Source organism: Drosophila elegans, unplaced genomic scaffold (genome assembly GCF_018152505.1).
Source record: "Drosophila elegans isolate 14027-0461.03 unplaced genomic scaffold, ASM1815250v1 contig_208, whole genome shotgun sequence".
Taxonomy (NCBI): Eukaryota; Metazoa; Arthropoda; class Insecta; order Diptera; family Drosophilidae; genus Drosophila; species Drosophila elegans.
The window spans coordinates 12,171,715-12,189,407 of NW_024545578.1; the positions used below are offsets into that span (position 1 = coordinate 12,171,715).

Here is a 17,693-nt window from a genome sequence, read left to right on the forward strand (position 1 = left end):
TAGCGGGCAATTGCGCATAAAAGTCACGGAGAGACGAGACTGCTAAAAGAATGACACCTCGGGGAGGGGATATGATAGTAGTGCTGCAAACTGATCAGCCAATATTAAATAATGTTGTAAAATGCGAAACATTGAACCGAATCGGTTTTGGCTGTCATGGCTAAATAAATAAATAAAATGAAATTAAGTTTGTCTGCGCTGGCATTCGATTTGGCAGTGACGTGCACAAAAGGTGAAATGACGACGACGAGCGGCAATAAAAAATCGCAGCTCATTTGAGCTTTTTCCGATTTTTCTGTTCAATCGCGTGCTTGCTTTGGCATTGTATCGACTTAATTTATTGATGACAGACGCACGATAAAAACCAAAAATGTGAATTGTCATTAGAAGTCATAAAGTTGATTGACAGTCAGTGGTAATCTAAGCACAGCGATTAGACTGGGGGTATAATGAACTTTTATTGTGGCCAACAATGCCAGAAGTCGAGCTTTGTTTAATCTGTTGCATTCTGTAGTGTTAAGGAACTTAACAATTGGCTAGCTCATATTTCTTGAAAATTATTCCCATTGTTGGTTATTGCCTCACAATAATGAATTTTTTATTATGAATTTTATGAATTTTTATTAACTAAACTAAACTAAACTTGTCCTGATAAATACATTTTTAAAGCAAAGCAAGGAATTAATTATTTATGAGTTAGTAAATATCATGTCTAACCAACCCATTTTGCAATCTAGTATAAATATTTCTAGTTATGAAAGAACATGCAAATTTAGGAGTTTATATTTAAAGGTATTTAAAGAGCAATATGTATGAAACACCGTGGCGAATTACAAGGCACACCCAATTTTAAAATTGAGTTGAACGCCAGGTGGGTAAGTGGTGACACATACAGTACCAACCACTGTAACCACTCCTCACCAATCCAGATGCTTAAGGGAAACCCAACCATGGGACATTATTCCAACTCATTTAGCCCGAAACAACTCTCCGGAGGGCTCTTTAAAGCTCTCAGTTCCCGAAAAGTGCAACTTAATTAAATCAAAACTCAGCCATAAAATTACAATTAATGAACCAAAAATAACACCGAAAACCGCAAAAAAAAATGCGCATTGGGCTATAAATTAATTCGAAGCGAAGCGCAAAAACGAAAAACTTAACCCCTTAAAAAATGTGCCATGTAAATTTCTGGAATAAATCTTAAGCAGCGGCAAACGAGATGGGACAAGAATTTCGGCGAGACCAAAGTACTGGGCATTAAATTAAATTGCTCAACAGTTTGTAATGCGGCACATTAGTGTCAGGCGATGACAAGGACATCCCAAAAAGGGTTAGATTCCGACGGCATTAACACGTTGTTGTCTTGGGAACAGGCCGAATAATTTGGAAATTTATAGGCAGGACACATTTGGTCCAACAGCCGGTCCAGGATAACAGGATGCGGACTATGATGACCCACCACCATCACCGCCATGGGACAGTTTTTCCAAAGATTTATCTCAGCGTCCTGTGAATGAGCATAATTAGTGGTGGCGAGTTCGGTTCGTGGGGAAAAACTCCATTTACAATGCAATTTGTTGCGTTTAAATGCCTTTTATATGCAAATATATCCTGGTCAGCTGAACAGGATGCGAAGACACTGAACACCCAGTTCCTTTTTACGATTTGTAATGAGCCTCCTTTTTCGGTTTGCCCTATGATTGATGCAATGCTTGCGATGTTGGGATGCTGCGAATGCTCCGTATTTTTTGGTGTGTGTAAAATTTGAATATTTATGACCAACGGTCATGTATATATGGTGCGGAAATTTTTATGATCTTGTTGCATAAAATTATTTCTTTTATTTTTTCCCGGTCGGTAGCTTACATTCCATTGAAAACTGAAACTTGTTTCTTAAGGCGGAAAATTTTCCTAAATTATGTTCTTTTAAGAGTCATAATTATGTGCCGGATTTTTTTTGAGAATAAAAAAATTATGCAAATTTCGGTCTCTGTTTTATAATGTTGTTCTCGGTAGGATGAATGGGTCAGAAGTTGATTTTATGGCAATTAAGGGACTTTTGAAGATTTAATAAAATGGGAGGTTAAAAGGAAAATAATATAATGAAATACAAAATAATAAATACAGAAATATGTGAATGTCCTTATCGATAGTAAATATTTTGTTTGTTAATATTTTTTTGAATTCTTAAAAAGGAGTAATAGAAAATATATATTATTTATATGTTACTATATTTACAATTAATTAATTAAAATATTATAAATACATTTTTGTTAGAGCTTTCTTATTGACAAATTCATACTTGTCCAAAATTTATTAATATCCTACACACACTAGATCCGAATTCAGCAATTAATCAAATTGGCCACACTTCCTTCGTTTTTCTTCAAGCCAAAAATTCATTCGAGCGTAAGACGTCCGACTGTCAGATCATCAAAATGCATTAGATGGAAAGAAATGAGGAAAAAACTAATTAAGAACATTTTCACCCAAGCAACCCACAACAATCCTTTGGTTACTCAACGGAGCTAATCACAAAAACGTGACGTCATTCGCCACGCCTTTATTATGATTTTTATTAATGATTCATGCATGCCATTATGTATATATATTTTATCCCAATTTGTCGGAGAGACGACAAAGTGCGAAAGTCGCCGTGAACTCGGTTTCTCTGTTTTAATCCGCGCGTTTAATTGAAATTGGCTGCGAAACCCAAGCCCCGAAGGCTTTATGCGGGTCCCAGAAGTCAAAGTGGTGGGTTATTGCCAACAAGATCTCTGCGGTAGCTCTGGGCCTCGTCAAATCTTATAGATATTAATGATGTTTGGACACACAACCGAATTACGAAACAATTAATTATTTGATTTATCCCCCCAATTCGTTATTTTTTTCCATTTCGCGTGACTTTGCGCCCTAGGTCTAATTTGCGGCTTGATGGGGTTAAGCTTAAGTTAACTGTTTATCTACCCGCATAATACATTGCATTTGTTTTTTTAAAAGAAACATATCAATTCGTTCTTATTAATTATGAAATAAAAGGGGAAGACGAGAGTTTTGGTAGCAAGGCTTTTGAGATTAAAATGAAAGAGTTCCTTGTAAAAACGAAAAGAAGTTCATGTTATTTTCTAATTGATAAAAAAAAAAATTTTTCTAAGACATTCTGCCAATATATTTAATTTCAAAAAGATGTATCAGTTAGAATTAATTTGAAATAAATCGGTTATACCGACCACATTAATTTATTTACAATTTATTGTAAAACAAAACTCAAAACAAATGGTAACGCCTGACCGAAAACAAGTTTTATCTTTAGTCAATAAAAATTTAAATGCTTTCGAATATGTGAAATTTTTTACGTGACTTGCGAACTTTCCCAACACGAAATGTTTTGCAATCTGCAACCCCCATAACTAAGATATTTTTTGTCATATTCTTTGCTTTCTATAGTGTTTTTTATTACCCGCTGCGTTTGCCCCCATAACTCAGGATTTATCTGGGGAAAACAATCTGTGACAATAATTCTTAGGCCTGACATAATGTACCTCAAATGTTTTATTCGTGTTTATCGCCGGCAGTTTTCCACGTCTGCCGCGGCAGCACTTTTGGCCAAACTTTGTTTTTCGTTTCGATTTTCTTTTTTTTTAGCAATTGCCGAAATATGGCATAATATTAGAGTCCACTTATTGACTTAATGGGCATCTTGATAGGAGGCAAATAAGGAATATTTGATATATGGGAAAGACTTCACAGCGGGTTGGGGTTTTTGGAAAAAGTTTATTTCTAAAGTTCGGGGTTGTTAGCAGTCAGGTTTCCTCTAATTAAAAGTGCGGAAAAAGGTTTCTATTCCTGTGACATCTGCAAGATCATTAATAAGGATATCTGTTTTTTCGGATTCTTTTTGTGTTCATCTATTGCGCTGCAAGGAAATTCCGTTCTCATGGTTGGCGGCAATGCAAATATTTATATAAGACAAAACTTTTGTTGCCATTTCGCCGGGCTGTCTGGGTGAACAAAAGGGTTAATGAGTTCAAGCAGCTACTTAGGCGACCTGATTAATGATCGGCAGTTAGCTGCCAACACATGTATGCAAAATATCGCAGACACGAAGACGAACTTTGCATAAGATCATTAATTAAATCACATACACACACAAAGGATCTGGCAAAGAGAGCGAAAAAATATGCTAATTTTCCCAGCAAACGGGGAAAAAAAAGTAAATCCCGAATAGAAAAATTCAAATAATTTCCAATTATAAATTCATCGAAATGACATTTAGGCCTGGGAGATCTCTCACCTTGCCTCGAATCGCCTCGACTCAACACCCCATCATCAGTCACCTCACCTCAACCCTGTCAGGCGAATTAATGATTCTACCCCCCAAAACCACCCAAAGGGTTACTGGGTAACGCTTAAAAAAATCATAGTTTAATATAATAAATGTTTGTTTTTACTCGACGCTATGCAAATGCTTGGCTCACACTCAATTAACTTTGTTGTCAATCAAATGCAAATATTGTGGTTCCTTAGAAAAACTTCCATCCATTGGCAATTGCAATTTGTTTGGCTTTTTTTTATGGCGGCCTTTCTGGTATTGTGGTTCATTAGAATTGCTCAATTATTCCATCAATATGCATTTGTTGTTAATCGAATTTTTGCAGCCAGCTATATCGCACCGTTTCATGCATATTTAAGTGGTTCGTTGGTTCATCGGTTGTGTGAAAGCCAAAAAAGAAAGCAGGGAAGAAGGTGGGGAAAGGTTTGTAAATTTTCCTGGGAAAGTTTGGCTAGCGTGACGCCCTCTAAATGTGTCTTCCAAGGAATCAACATTTGAATAAATATTTTAAACTTGATTTGGCAAGGGAAATAAATGTTTACCCATGGCTGATGTGGCGCAATTAAAGATTCATAGAATGCATTTGTAGGTTTATGCAAATGCAGTCGAAAGAGTTAGCAATTTGCTTCAATGAATATTTTTCTTTGACTTAAATAAAACAAAAAATTCAAACACTTACCTTTTAAAAAGAATAAAATCAGAAAATAACCAAAAGGTTAAATATTTAGTTAAAAAACAATTTTTTGAAGTTCAACCATTTAATACAGAGCTATTGACAACATTGTAGGACATCGCTTTAACAAACTGCGGACACATATCCCCGACCTTTAAAAATACCTTCTTCTCACACCCTTCATATAAAATCCCAACACTCAATACATCTACGCCAAACTCAAACTCTCTAATTCGCTTCAACCAGGATGATCAATCAAAATCTGAATTTTAATGTTATGCGGTGCATGAAACCCTAACAACAGGAACAAGAATAACCATATCCTGTGAGTAACAACAGCCAAGGAAAAAGGAAAACAAAAGTGTAAAAGAATTTCCATTGCGCCACAGGGGTGCGCTCTTTTGGCATTTTTCTAACCCCTTTTTCCACGCGGCAAAAAGCAAAATATTTGGAAAATTAAAAAAAAAAGACAGAGGAGAAAGCGAGAGAGAGTGAAGTGAAAGGGGGACTACCGACTGGTAACCAGTAGCTGCCACAGGAAAATAGTAAAAATTGTAAAAATCCTATTAAGCATTTCCCGGACGTAACTCCTGTTCAGCTTTTGCTTTTGACACTTCTCTTGTTATACCCCATGTTTAAAAGTGTTTGGGGTATATAGTTTTAATAAGGTAATGTTATCATTTTATCTACTAACAATTAAAAAAATAATTTATTTTTTTAAAAATACATTGTTCTCTGGGTAGTTTCGCATTACTTACTTGATATTTTTTAACAATTTGACTTCTCGTCAAATTTAAATTTTTAATAAAAGTTTTATAATAATTAATAATACCAGTTAAGATATAATATAGTTAACTTAAATATTCATTATTCACTGGGTACTTCCAAGTCGCATTACTTACATGATTTTATTTAAATTTTGGGGTTTCTGTTTTCTGGCGTGGGAGACTGGCTTAAATGTCTAATTTAAATGCATGTGCTTTTAACAGTTGCGGACAGAGATTGATGATTGTTTTCTGTGCTCTTTTTTCGCCACAAATAATTGCTTACAAATTCTGCGGCACAGATTTCCCTCATTAAATGATATATGTTTTTTTTTGGAAGGGGGAGACTTTCGAGCAGGTGCAGTCGTTCCCTTCATAAATCTACCCCCAAATCACACTTCCAACTCCTTCACATGTGTGGAAGGAACAAAAGGCACTCCACATATGATGTCATCTAATCTATTTTCATGTTGTTGAATTTATGATCTTTAACCAATCTAGTTGGCCATGCTCACTTAACAGAAATTGAAAAACTTCTCCACTATCTGTGCGCCCATTGTGCATTTGAGGTGTATAGAATTTTTAAAGCATTTATCGTAAATTTTGATCGAATCGGAAGGGACACTTTGTCCACTTGGCCAACCCTTAACCACACACAGACCCACATCCTGTTGTCCTTCTGGCCCAAGCCAACAAACAATATAAAGTACTGATTAGGAAGCGAAAAACAATAAATGGGCCTTTGCTGAGGCAGATGAATAAATGGATGAATGCCACATTAAATGGCAACGGATGTCATTACGGATAACTTAAAGTGGCCCTTGGTCAGACAAAGGATCAGTAGTAAGACCCTGAAGAGAGACTCGACCACGGGATATCCTTTTCTTGGCGTTTTCAATTATTATATTTTATATTTATATTTTTATTTCTTTTTTTTTTAGAAAGTTAGTTTACTGTTCAAATTAAAATGCATTACAAAATGCATCAAACATCAAACATAAATTAATTTACAGTTTATAAACAAAGTAATAATTGTTTATTTCCGCAGGACCAATAGCTTAGCTAGCTATCAATATTCCAAAGTACGAAAGTACGTGATCTACACTTTTAAAAGTCTGAAAAGAACGTCGTACACTCTGTTTCCAAAAATGAATCACACCAGGTCAGAGGGGGCGAAAACAATTCGTTGCGCCTCTGGAAAAAGGTTACTCCAAATATATATGTCAAAATCACAATCGAAATCGAAACCAACGCCGACGCCAACGCTGCCATTGATCCTCACTGTAAAGTCCCTAAAATTAGTTCCATCCAATTGAGTTTCGCCAAATGCTATTTCTCTTTGAAATTCGGTGTTATGTCGCGCATTTCACGTTGCACGCTTATTAGTTCAGGTAGAGAACACAATCATGCCGCAAGTCAAGGGCCAACATTAATCAGACAGAGGCATGTCACACTAGGAAAGGGTTAAATTGGCCAAACTACAAACTAGTTGAGTTAATTATGAAAAAGTATTTTGATGACAAAATGGAGTAGGTTTTTATTTCCTAGTTATAAAACTCCGTAAAAATTTAGTCAAATTTAAAAAAAATTAATATTACATATTGAATTTATCATTTAGGTACCACAAATTTTGGGTCGTGCACCAAGCATTAGGATGTCTCACATTTTTGTGCATTTGCCTTCACTTCTTCATGATGGCAAGACTGGCTTTGAAGATACTTCTGGAGGAGATTCCGTACATGTCCAGCAGAACGGCGGGAGGACCCGATCTGGGTACAGTGGGCACATAGAGATGCTTGACCACAAAGTTCCGGTAGTCGGCCAGGGCACTGAGCACTGCCTCGCCCAGCCCGCCCTGCTGATAGTGGTCCTCCACCACAACAATTCGGCCCCGACAGAGCTTTCCGTGCTTCACAATTAGTCGCACATCGAGGGGCTTCACTGTGAAGGGGTCGATTACGCGGGCAGTGATGCACTCCTCCTCCAATCGCTCGGCGGCGGCCAAGCACTCGTACAGTGTGACCCCGGCTCCAATCAACAGAACCTCATCCGATGGCTTCTGTCGCACCACCTTGGCCAGTCCCACGGCAAAAACTTCATCATTGTTGTAGATCACAGTGGTGTTCGGATATGTGGTCCGAATGAAGCACACGCCCTTCGTGTTGGCCGCCAGTTCCACCGCCCGTTCCGTGCTGACTGCATCCGTGGGATAGAAGACCGTGCTGCCGGGAATACTCCGGAACATGGCCATGTCCTCCAGTCCCATCTGCGAGGGTCCATCCTCGCCCACACTGCAGCCGCAGTGGGAGCCCACGAAGTTCACGTTCGTGTGTGAAATGGCTCCCATGCGGATCTGATCGAAGGCCCGCGTGAAGAAGGCGGCATATGTTGAGACAAAGGCCACCGTGCGACGTCGACAGGTGGCGCCCACGGCCACGCCCACCAGATTCTGCTGCGCTATGAAGCACTCAATGAATCGCTCCGGAAATGCATTCTTCATCTTATCCGCATACGTGGAGTTCTTCGTGTCGCCATCGAGAGCAATCACCCGGCAATTATCCGCCGCGATTTTGGCCAGTGCAGTGCCATACGCATAACGAGTGGCCACCGAATCCCCCAGCCGATAATTGGGCGGATTGCACAGCATTATGTTGTTGATATCCACATCGGGTGCGTGGCCGCATTTTCCTATCTTCTTGGGCGACAGATGCACATTCGGATTGGCGATCATCATCTGCAGGAGGAATTACATTTTCAAAATTACATGACGAAAAGAAAATTACTAGGTTCTAGCCTACGGCTTATGCCAAATACAATACTATTAAGGTATAATCTAGGTATTTTTCAAATTAATTGTAATCAAATATTTAATTTTGCAGATAGCAGACCAAGATAAGTGAAATAAATTCTTTATGAAATTCATCTAAACAGTATCAAAAAGAGTCAACAGAAATAAATGCTTTGCTCGAATAGAATGGATTCGTTTTTGAATAAACTTATGTTAAAACATCGTTTTTAAAGAGAAATATGATAAGTTCTGGTCAATGAAAAATGACCAGAGTCCAAGCATTGAAAGCTTACCAGAATTTGTAAGAAAATATAGTGAATTCCTGTGCATTTTAAACTCTTGTAGCAAAATGGCAAAACCCTACCTGTAAGTTCTTAATAGCTGCCTCAGCCTTTTTTCCCAATGGCTGTGCGTGCATTTCTTCGATTCCTTCGACCCCCAGAAAGTCCTTTCCCTTCACGGTCCTGGCCAACAGAGCCGTGGGCTTGCCCTTGGTACTGGCCGCATTGTGAAACGCCTTGACTAGTTCATCGATGTCGTGGCCGTTCAAAACCAGGGCATTGAAGCCAAAGGCATCCAATCTCTCCCGGTAGACCTCCATTTCACCGACACTATTGGAGCACATCAGCTTGTTCAAATCGAAGATGACGCACAGGTTGTCCAGGCAATAGTGACCGGCAAAATGGAGGGCTTCCCACACGGCTCCCTCTCCAGATTCGCCATCTCCGAGGATCACATAGGTGCGATATTCGGCCTTGTCCAGGTACTTGCCCACATAGGCCATTCCGGCGGCCACGGCCATGCCCTGTCCCAAGGATCCGGTGCCCACATCGACGAAACTGAGCCGTGGAGTGGGATGGCCCTCCAGGTCGCTGTCCACCTTGCGCAGATTGAGCAGCTCCTCCACCGGAAAGAGTCCTGCCTCCGCCCATGCGGCATACAGAATGGGAGCGGCATGTCCCTTGGATAAGACCAATCGATCGCTGGAAGGATCGCGAGGATGCTTCAGATTTAGGCGCATCTGCTGGAAGAACAGCACCGTCATAATCTCCGCCAGCGAGGAACACGACGTCGGATGACCCGACTTGGCCGCCTGCGTCGAGGTGATCGAGTGGATGCGCAATTTGTGGGCCACGTCCTTTAGGTTCTGGAACACCTTGCTGTCCAGCTTCGGTGACGACATTTTGCTCGCTTTCTCTCGTTACAATTTAGTTCTGGGTGTTTCTGAAAAACTAACCAAAGAGCTACTGTTTCGGGTTATCTATATTTGTTTGTAGTTCCTTAAAAAATTAAATTTATAAATTCCATATAAATTTGATCTTGATACTTAGCTAGAGAAATAATAATATATGTCAATATTAAAATGATACTTATTTGTATAATCTTTTTATAATAAGGAGAACCTTTTTAACTTATACTAACAAAATATGTTTTAAAACATTTTAAGCTCTTTCAATAGAGATTTAAAATTTATAATAATCTATGTTGGTGTGAGATAAAATCCTTTAAAGTTAAAATGCTAAACCACCAATTTCCAATTTGTTCTATTAATAAAGTAGAGAAACCCCAACTTTTTTCCCTTTTTCAAGCGTTCAGAAAATTCCCACATTCTAGCCTTGTAAAAATGATTTTATGGTTTTTACGGCATACTGTTTTTTTATTAATTGTAATTTTTGCAGCAAATTGAATGCATCACAACATCCATCCGCACTCGAATCAATCAAATCGCCAAGAAATGGCGTTACAAATCAAAAGTCGTAAATATTTTGAAGGAAGAAACTCACAACAAAAAAAAATCCCTCAATGGAGAATGTATAAAAATTGCAGTGTGAATTTACGGATAAAAAATTGCAGTTCTCACAGCGAGGAAAGCGAAAGAAATAAACCCAAAATGCAGCAGCAACCCTCTGGACCGATAAATGCCCATCAATGAGCCAAGAGGTGCAGTTTTGAAAACAGTTTAAATTTGATTTGGGTGCGAAATGAAATTGCGCGAGGGGTTGCATTGCATAGGATTTGGATTGTAACCCTTTACCCTGGGTCACCGATGCGATTCGTCGGTCCGAGCGCTAAATAAATCATTTCTCTTCGATTAATTCGCTTGCTGACATGTGCACACTCACATGTCCCGGCTGAAGGGGTTTACTCTGAACATTTTTTATTTTAAAGAAGGGTTTACACATGGTTTCGGTTAAGCGACCGCTACTCATGTCAAATTTTGGCTTTTGCTCTCCTTTGTAGTGGCATGGAAAATTGTCCATGGCCGTGCAGTCATAAGTTATAAATTAGTTAAGTTCCTTCCTCGAGCACTTTAAAGTCAGCCGAGGGGTTGCTCAGAACAAAAAAAAAAGGGGTTTCCCTCCAGCTCCCTTTCCCTTTCCCTTTTCCACGTCATTGAGTTTGCTTCTTTATGTGTGTTTTTTTGAAATTTTTAAGTGCATTGATTAATTTTTATTTTGATCGCTTCGAAATCAATATTGTTTGCAAATTTCTTGTAAATACCCGACGGAAGACACAGGCCCAGCAGTTGGTGTGTGTAATTTGTCGTCATTTGCAACGCCCAGCAATGCTCCCTTGATGTTTGCCACTTAGCAAAGGGTTCAATATCCATTGCCAATGTTTCGAGTGCGAATCCGAGAGAATTTATGTAGTGGAAGTGCGTTAAAAGAGTTTTGCAAGCTGATAACCGTGAGAAAGGGGATTAAACATTTCACATCCGGATCGGAGAACAGAAGTAGCATAGTTCTTGTATTGTTTGAAAGACACATTTAGGTAGAAAAACATTTTTTAATACCTACAGACATTTATCGTCAAAACAAAATGATTTTGGTAAAAACAGAATAGTTAAAATGCTATAAAGAAAAATAAATTATCCAAAGTAAGAACGAATTTTATTGTGTATTGTAGAAATGATTTGTCTTTGATATTTGGTAAATGTAGGAACAATTTTTATGAATAAGAAGCCATCAAAACAAAGTTTCTTAAAATATTTTATCACCTTCCTACACTGTGAAGATAATTTTGGGATAATATAATTTGTTAATATTACAAAAATAAAATTTTTAAGATGGCTAGGATGTTTGTGTCCTTAAATTCTAGTTTCGTGTGTTTGTTTTATGTATTTTTATTCCAATACATAGTTCAATTAAGAATTGTCAACAGTAACAAAAATCTTTTCCAATCGGGGAAGTGAGAAGCATAAAAAATCGCATTTCGATCCGGGATAAATGTTCCCAGGCTAAGCAGGCAGTCGAGTTCGATGGGACATTTGACTAAGTGGAAACGATTGACCTATGTCCAAGCTAATTTACTGATTTCAACCATTTGCATAGGAGATATCTCAACTATGAAGTTCCCCTCCCTTTGATCTGATTGCGACGCGTGTCCGGTTCGCCGATGCAAATTGGTCACACCCTTCAGATGTCAAAAGAAATATCGACGGATGGAGTAGACAACAAATCGATTTGCATGGAAGGGAACTATAGTAATAATAAGTTTGGCCCGGGGTGACATAATTGTGCGAGTACCAGCTTGACCAGGCTGCGTTCCATCATAACTCATAATAATGAAGTGCAAATGCCTCTGCGCTACCCTGGGCATAATCGGCTTTCGATCCAAACAAAAGGACTGTGGCTCAGAAGTCACGTGCCTGCCTTTTAATCCGTGTCCTCTACTCGCCTTTCTTTTCCCGGGTGAAAGTCCTGCTCGGCGAATTTGTTACGCTTTGATTTCTCCTTTTTTCAATGTGATCCCTTTTCGCTTCCTTTATTGTCTTGCCTGGACATTTGCTGGCTACCTACTTGAAGTCGTGCCCTTGATTAAATTACATTCGTTTATCCCTGGGCTAGAAGTGAGCCGCTCTCGTGGCGGAGATAATTTTCTTTGTGCGATTTATCCTTTAACCGATTTTGATTGAGTTGTCGACTTGGAAAAGGGTTATGTGGATTGTATAATACTTATCATGATATTTTAAGGCAGTTTTATTACATGTATATTATATCGTTTTGAAGTATTTTTTATCACATTTTGTTTTTTAAATTTTCCTGTTGTGCTGGTTTGTTCTTAAAATTACAAACAATGATATGACAAATCTGGCTATTCAATATCCCTAATATTCATTTCCAATAGCTTTTTTTTACCAAACTCAGTTGATTTGGTTAGAATGTCTTAGTCGAACTTTGGCTTTCTTTTGGTTATACTCAAGCCTTATATATTACCATCATTGATCTGATAAATCGCAGTTAAGCCCACCATATACTTCATATCACCCAGGGCGTGGAATATACATATACATTCCAAAGACTCCCGACAGTTCAAGCACCGTCGGTGTCTAATGATTGGCATTGGCCAACTACCAAAATAGGTGGCACGGACTTAATAGCAGTTCGGTGGTCTCCGTTTTTCGAGTTCTTCCACAACTCCCTCCACACGAAATACTCTCCTTGTGTCCGTCTCTATTTTCAATTTCGTTAATGACCCAAAAGTGGCGTAAACCAATTTATACCGAGTCGGAGTCTCACACACAAGACAAATAATAGCGCAGCAGGACATTGACAACAACACCCGGGCAATAGCTGAGGAATGCACACAGAAAATAAATCGATGACATTTAATATATATTTTACTTTCAGAATTTTTAACACAAACATTTATTACATTGCAAAAAATGACAGGAAAATTGGAAATTACATTATATAATTTTAAATACAAAAAAAGATTATTTTCTATATCGATATCTGTTCTAATAAATTTTTAGGCTTAATACACACTTTGAAAGTCACAGAAAATGTTATTTAAACAAAGTAAATCAATTTTATTGTTTTTAAAATAAATATAATAGTGCCGGCTGTTTTCTCGCAGTGTGGTCAGATTGGTAGGTAGTATCGAAAAGTAGAAACGAGACTGTCGACCGGTAATTGACTGCCGCTGATGGTCACTGGCCAAAATGCTGATAATGAAGCGCAATTGTGTTCAACCGCTGGTCAGAAACAAATTTCGTTTAGGGCAATTAATCATATTCGAGGCACCGAAGGAGTTACAAACTCATGACTTCTCTTTTCTACAAATTTAAGGTGTTGCCTCGTAAAATAAATCATTGGAAAATTCTTTCTTTAGCGTTTTGTTTGTGGGCCCTCGACAACCTCCTGTGGTTTTGTGGGTGTTGACACAAGTTTTTTTCGGCGGAGAGAATAGTTTTAACTTCTTCAATTTGGAGATGGGGCACTGAGTCATAAGATTAATGAAAAGTCGGCAGTAAATGTCAATCCGAGAATCTCAAGTAGGCTTTGCTCAACTTCACTTAACTTAATTTTGCCTTGGTCTTTAACATCAAACAATTAACCGGGCAAAGCTTTCATTGTCGGCACTTTGATATTTGATTTTCCTTTTCCTGGATAGAAATAGTTACTGAAATGCCCAACTCATCCCAAGAATCTGTCCGATTCTTCGTTTGTGGCCATATTGCGTTTCACTTTCGCTCCACATACAGGCTTTTCGCATTTGGGGGCGTTGTTTGCCTGGCCCTTTTTCCGACTTTTCCACTTTTCCGACTTGGTTTTTGCACGAAAACTGGGTCACTGATGTCGCCCGTTTGTTTGTTCAATGCGAGGGTTCCTTCCTTCACGGCTTAGTGTACTTTCCTGCTAAAATCAATAGACTAGCTCACTGTAATTAGCTTTGACTTAAAGTGCATGCCATGCGAAGTTCAGGTTCTGGGTAGTGAGTGAGTCATTACTACGGAGGTTAATGGCTCTGAATGCAAGATTTTAAGCAAATGGGATTGTAAACCTATGACTCGATAAAGTCCTTTTCCTTTTCAGTAATCATAATGCGGTTGAAATACAAAAAATAATGGTCATAATATGAAACGAATGCCACTTAAAAAAAAATTATTAATATTTTTATTTAATGGTTCATGCTTTAAACTATTATTATTTGTTGTCAATGTTATTTTCAACTAAATTACATATTTTTATTTTATTGTCTATAAAGCATATGAATCAAAAAACTGTTTTCTTAGTTGTGGTTTTATTTTTAATAAAATTGTTCAACACGCATATATTTTTTTTTTCCACAAGCAAGCTTTTTTTGATTCTTCGGTGAGATTACACTGCAGATAAAAATAAAGATTAAATAATAATAAATAAAAAAAATCTTTACACCTACTTGGACTTCTACCATTCATTGCCATATTTGTCGCATGATTATAGCTGGGCTGGGATACAGGCATCTCGTAGCTATATGGATTTGAGTAACTGTAATGCAAAAAAGTATTTAACTTTATAATTTTACTGCTCAGAAATAAAATGAATTATTTTTGACTTGGTTGAATAATATGTAAATCAAAAAAAATTAAACGAATGGACTTAAATGAATTACTTTAAATGACTTACCTCATTTGACTAAGAGGGTAGGAGTTCATATTCATTTCACAGACACCGCCCATGCCATAGACCTGGCCACCGGTGCTCATCTCAGCCAGGCCAGCGGTTCCAACTGGACCGTAGATGGGACAGGACTCGGCGGCCAAGCCGATGTCTATGCCATTGGGAAAGTGGTTGAAATGATTGCCCTCGCTGGCAAATGGCTTGTAATCAGAGGAATACACTGTTTGCGTCTGCAGAGAATCGCTCGTAAAGCCAGTATTATTACCAAAGAAGTTAGTTTCAGGTATTGTCATCGATGGGGGGAAGTATTGTTGAGCTCCTGTAATAAAGTTATTAACAAATGGTCTAACATATAAATTTTAAATACCTAGACTAGAGTTGGCATAATATTGCTGAGACCCAAACGGGAAAGTAAAAGCCTGTTGATTAGCTGAAACCTGCTGATATTCTGAAAATAAAAAATATGTAATATATTGGAGGCAAATCTCAAGCGTAAGCTACCTTGATTCGGGCTTTCATAAAATTGTTGAGTTGCTGCAAAAATAAAATTGGGAGTTTAAATATTGAAAAATTAAAAATCGAGGACCGGAAATACCTTGATTGTCTGAACTTCCAAACATTTGCTGAGTACCTAATTTAAGTGTAAAGATAGTTAGTTTAATTTGCGGTATTTTAAAGGAACTAGTTTTATACCTTCTTTGGGATGGCTATAAGGTTGTTGAGTTCTTTGAGGAAAGTTGTTAAAATACGGCTGAGATTGACCAGTTGCATAGGATTGTTGAGATCCTGTGTTTTGGGAAATTAAACTTTGTTGGGCAGTGGCGTAACACTGTTGAACACTTTGCTGGTACTTCTGCATTAAGGCTTCCATGTCAAAACCGCTTGGATTCTGGTAAGAGGAGTGACAGTTTTCTGAGAAAGATGATGAGGAAGCTTCAAATTGGTTGCCGATTTCCTCGTTATGGTGGCCACCACCGCCTCGTTGACTTTGAGGTATTTGCATGTCTGGCATGGAGTACATCGCATTTCCTGAATAACATACTGGAGTCGAGTAACAGAATACGGGTAATCCCGTCCTTGGATCCACGCCCATCGGCACTGGCATCATATGTTGCTGCTCCTGGCAAAGATTAAACTGCTGCTCCAGGCCACTATTTGCCTTCTGGCAATATGTACAGGAATCCTTGGAGCAGCCAGGACTAACACAACCAACTGGAGAGTCCGCCATGGGTTTATTGACAATGGTGTCATTCGATGCGGAATCAAGCTCTGGCAGAGATTGCCCATAGCTGTAATAGCTCCCGTTTTGGGACATTTCACTGGACGAAGGGGATGCAGAGTCCAAACAACCTTCTCCACAGGCAACTCTGGGATTCACGTCCTCTCCATTCGTGTCAGCCGATTGGCAACTACAAGTCGGGGAGCAAACTGGATCTGAAAGATTAGCTACAGATTAGGATTAATTTGTTTAAAATCAATATTTAAGAAAAATTTCATTTAAGTTAACATTGTTTAAAGTAAGTTTTTTAGACTATGGCATGTCGGAATAAATACAAAAATTTATAAATATAAATTTAATAAAAACTCACATTCTCCATAGCTGTTATCTCGGTAATTCATCGCTTGACCTTTTTGTTCTACCTTTTGTCCAGAGGCTATGCGAAATTGTGAGCTCAAAGAGTTGTTTGCTTTGCAGATATTCTGATGGTTTTCAATATGTTTTAGAACTTGACTGTCCTTCGTAACCTCCTTTTCGTCCAAAATAACATCGTTTTTATCCGAGTTGTTGTTCATAATAATTACCAAAAGGAAATCATCGAGCTTTAATGTTTTGTGACACCATTCCGGTATCTAGCTCATACGTAAATGTTTTGGAATTTGGTTTACTTTTTGGAAATATGTCAATTTCCTATTTTTTTTAATGCCTACTTTGATCTGGTAATAAATAACCATTTATTAAATAAGCATTATTAAGTACTTTAGAAAGATATATCAACTATTTCTAATATTGTAATACGGCTTTGAAGATTTTAGGCTTAAAGGTAAACTCTGAAAGGATATTCTTAATATTTAATTATTTTCCACCTATTTATTTAATGGTTGGAATTTCCACCTATTTACAGTTCCCACCTGGCTATCTCAGATCAGTTTAACATATGTGGCACTAATTTAAGTAAATTAACTACAAATATGTTATCATAAACTGTCTCTCTCTTAACCATAATTGCAGGCGCTAAAAAGGAATTCGAATTAAAAACAAACCTGAATGAAAACTCGATCCAGGACACGCGACCGACACTATATGAGCATTTGCATACCCTATAATTTCCCCCTTGCTTATCATCGCCAAAAAATCAAGCCACACGCAAAAAAAAAAGGAGAGAGAAAGACCCTAATTTCCAGGTCGCTTATTGTCATGTCACGACAATTAAACAATTTTTTGTGCGCTGGTTCCAGTGCGCTTTTGAGCGATTTAAATTAAGATAGGCGGCAAATTAGCGGCCCGAAATGTTTGCATAATAATTATTTGACTGGCGAACTTATCAGGCGCCGCTGATCGTTCGCTGCCGCCACAGATGTTACACTTTTTTCACTTCACTTCTGGGGTTAAATGGGTTGCCGCGACCGCTAAAGGGTACACCCTCTTTCCCTTTTGACCCCGATGACTTGGACATTGGCGGCACAGACTGAGATCTGCGGTTGAGCGTAACCTTTGCTTTTTAACCCTTTTGGGCGGAGTGTGCCTGGC

The 17,693-nt window shown here is 38.2% G+C and overlaps 2 protein-coding genes across 3 annotated transcripts; both read right to left on the reverse strand.

The window, feature by feature from the left end:
- Nucleotides 1–7,281: 7,281 nt before the first annotated feature.
- Nucleotides 7,282–9,804, reverse strand: LOC108135512 (transketolase-like protein 2). Its single transcript, XM_017256256.2, has 2 exons — nt 8,923–9,804; nt 7,282–8,504 (listed from the first exon to the last, which is right to left on the reverse strand). Exons 1-2 carry the CDS (start codon nt 9,739–9,741, stop codon nt 7,452–7,454), a joined length of 1,872 nt encoding a protein of 623 aa, XP_017111745.1. The 5' UTR covers nt 9,742–9,804; the 3' UTR covers nt 7,282–7,451.
- Nucleotides 9,805–14,573: 4,769 nt separating this feature from the next.
- Nucleotides 14,574–16,831, reverse strand: LOC108135522. Of its 2 annotated transcripts, none has more exons than XM_017256269.2 (8): nt 16,534–16,831; nt 15,638–16,378; nt 15,540–15,575; nt 15,446–15,478; nt 15,312–15,392; nt 14,951–15,263; nt 14,724–14,812; nt 14,574–14,667 (listed from the first exon to the last, which is right to left on the reverse strand). In XM_017256269.2, exons 1-8 carry the CDS (start codon nt 16,736–16,738, stop codon nt 14,663–14,665), a joined length of 1,503 nt encoding a protein of 500 aa, XP_017111758.1. In that variant the 5' UTR covers nt 16,739–16,831; the 3' UTR covers nt 14,574–14,662. The 2 variants fall into 2 exon arrangements, with proteins under 2 accessions (XP_017111758.1, XP_017111757.1); XM_017256268.2 differs by having other exon boundaries at nt 15,638–16,390.
- Nucleotides 16,832–17,693: the final 862 nt, after the last annotated feature.

Bases quoted from the DNA above. Each gene is read 5' to 3' on its own strand.
- LOC108135512 (XM_017256256.2), bottom strand. From the start codon at position 9,741: ATGTCGTCACCGAAGCTGGACAGCAAGGTGTTCCAGAACCTAAAGGAC. The intron at 8,505-8,922 runs GTAGGGTTTTGC...TTCCTCCTGCAG, and splicing joins CAGCTATTAAGAACTTACAG to ATGATGATCGCCAATCCGAA.
- LOC108135522 (XM_017256268.2), bottom strand. From the start codon at position 16,738: ATGAACAACAACTCGGATAAAAACGATGTTATTTTGGACGAAAAGGAG. The intron at 15,576-15,637 runs GTATAAAACTAG...CACTTAAATTAG, and splicing joins TTATAGCCATCCCAAAGAAG to GTACTCAGCAAATGTTTGGA. The intron at 15,479-15,539 runs GTATTTCCGGTC...TTATTTTTGCAG, and splicing joins TGGAAGTTCAGACAATCAAG to CAACTCAACAATTTTATGAA.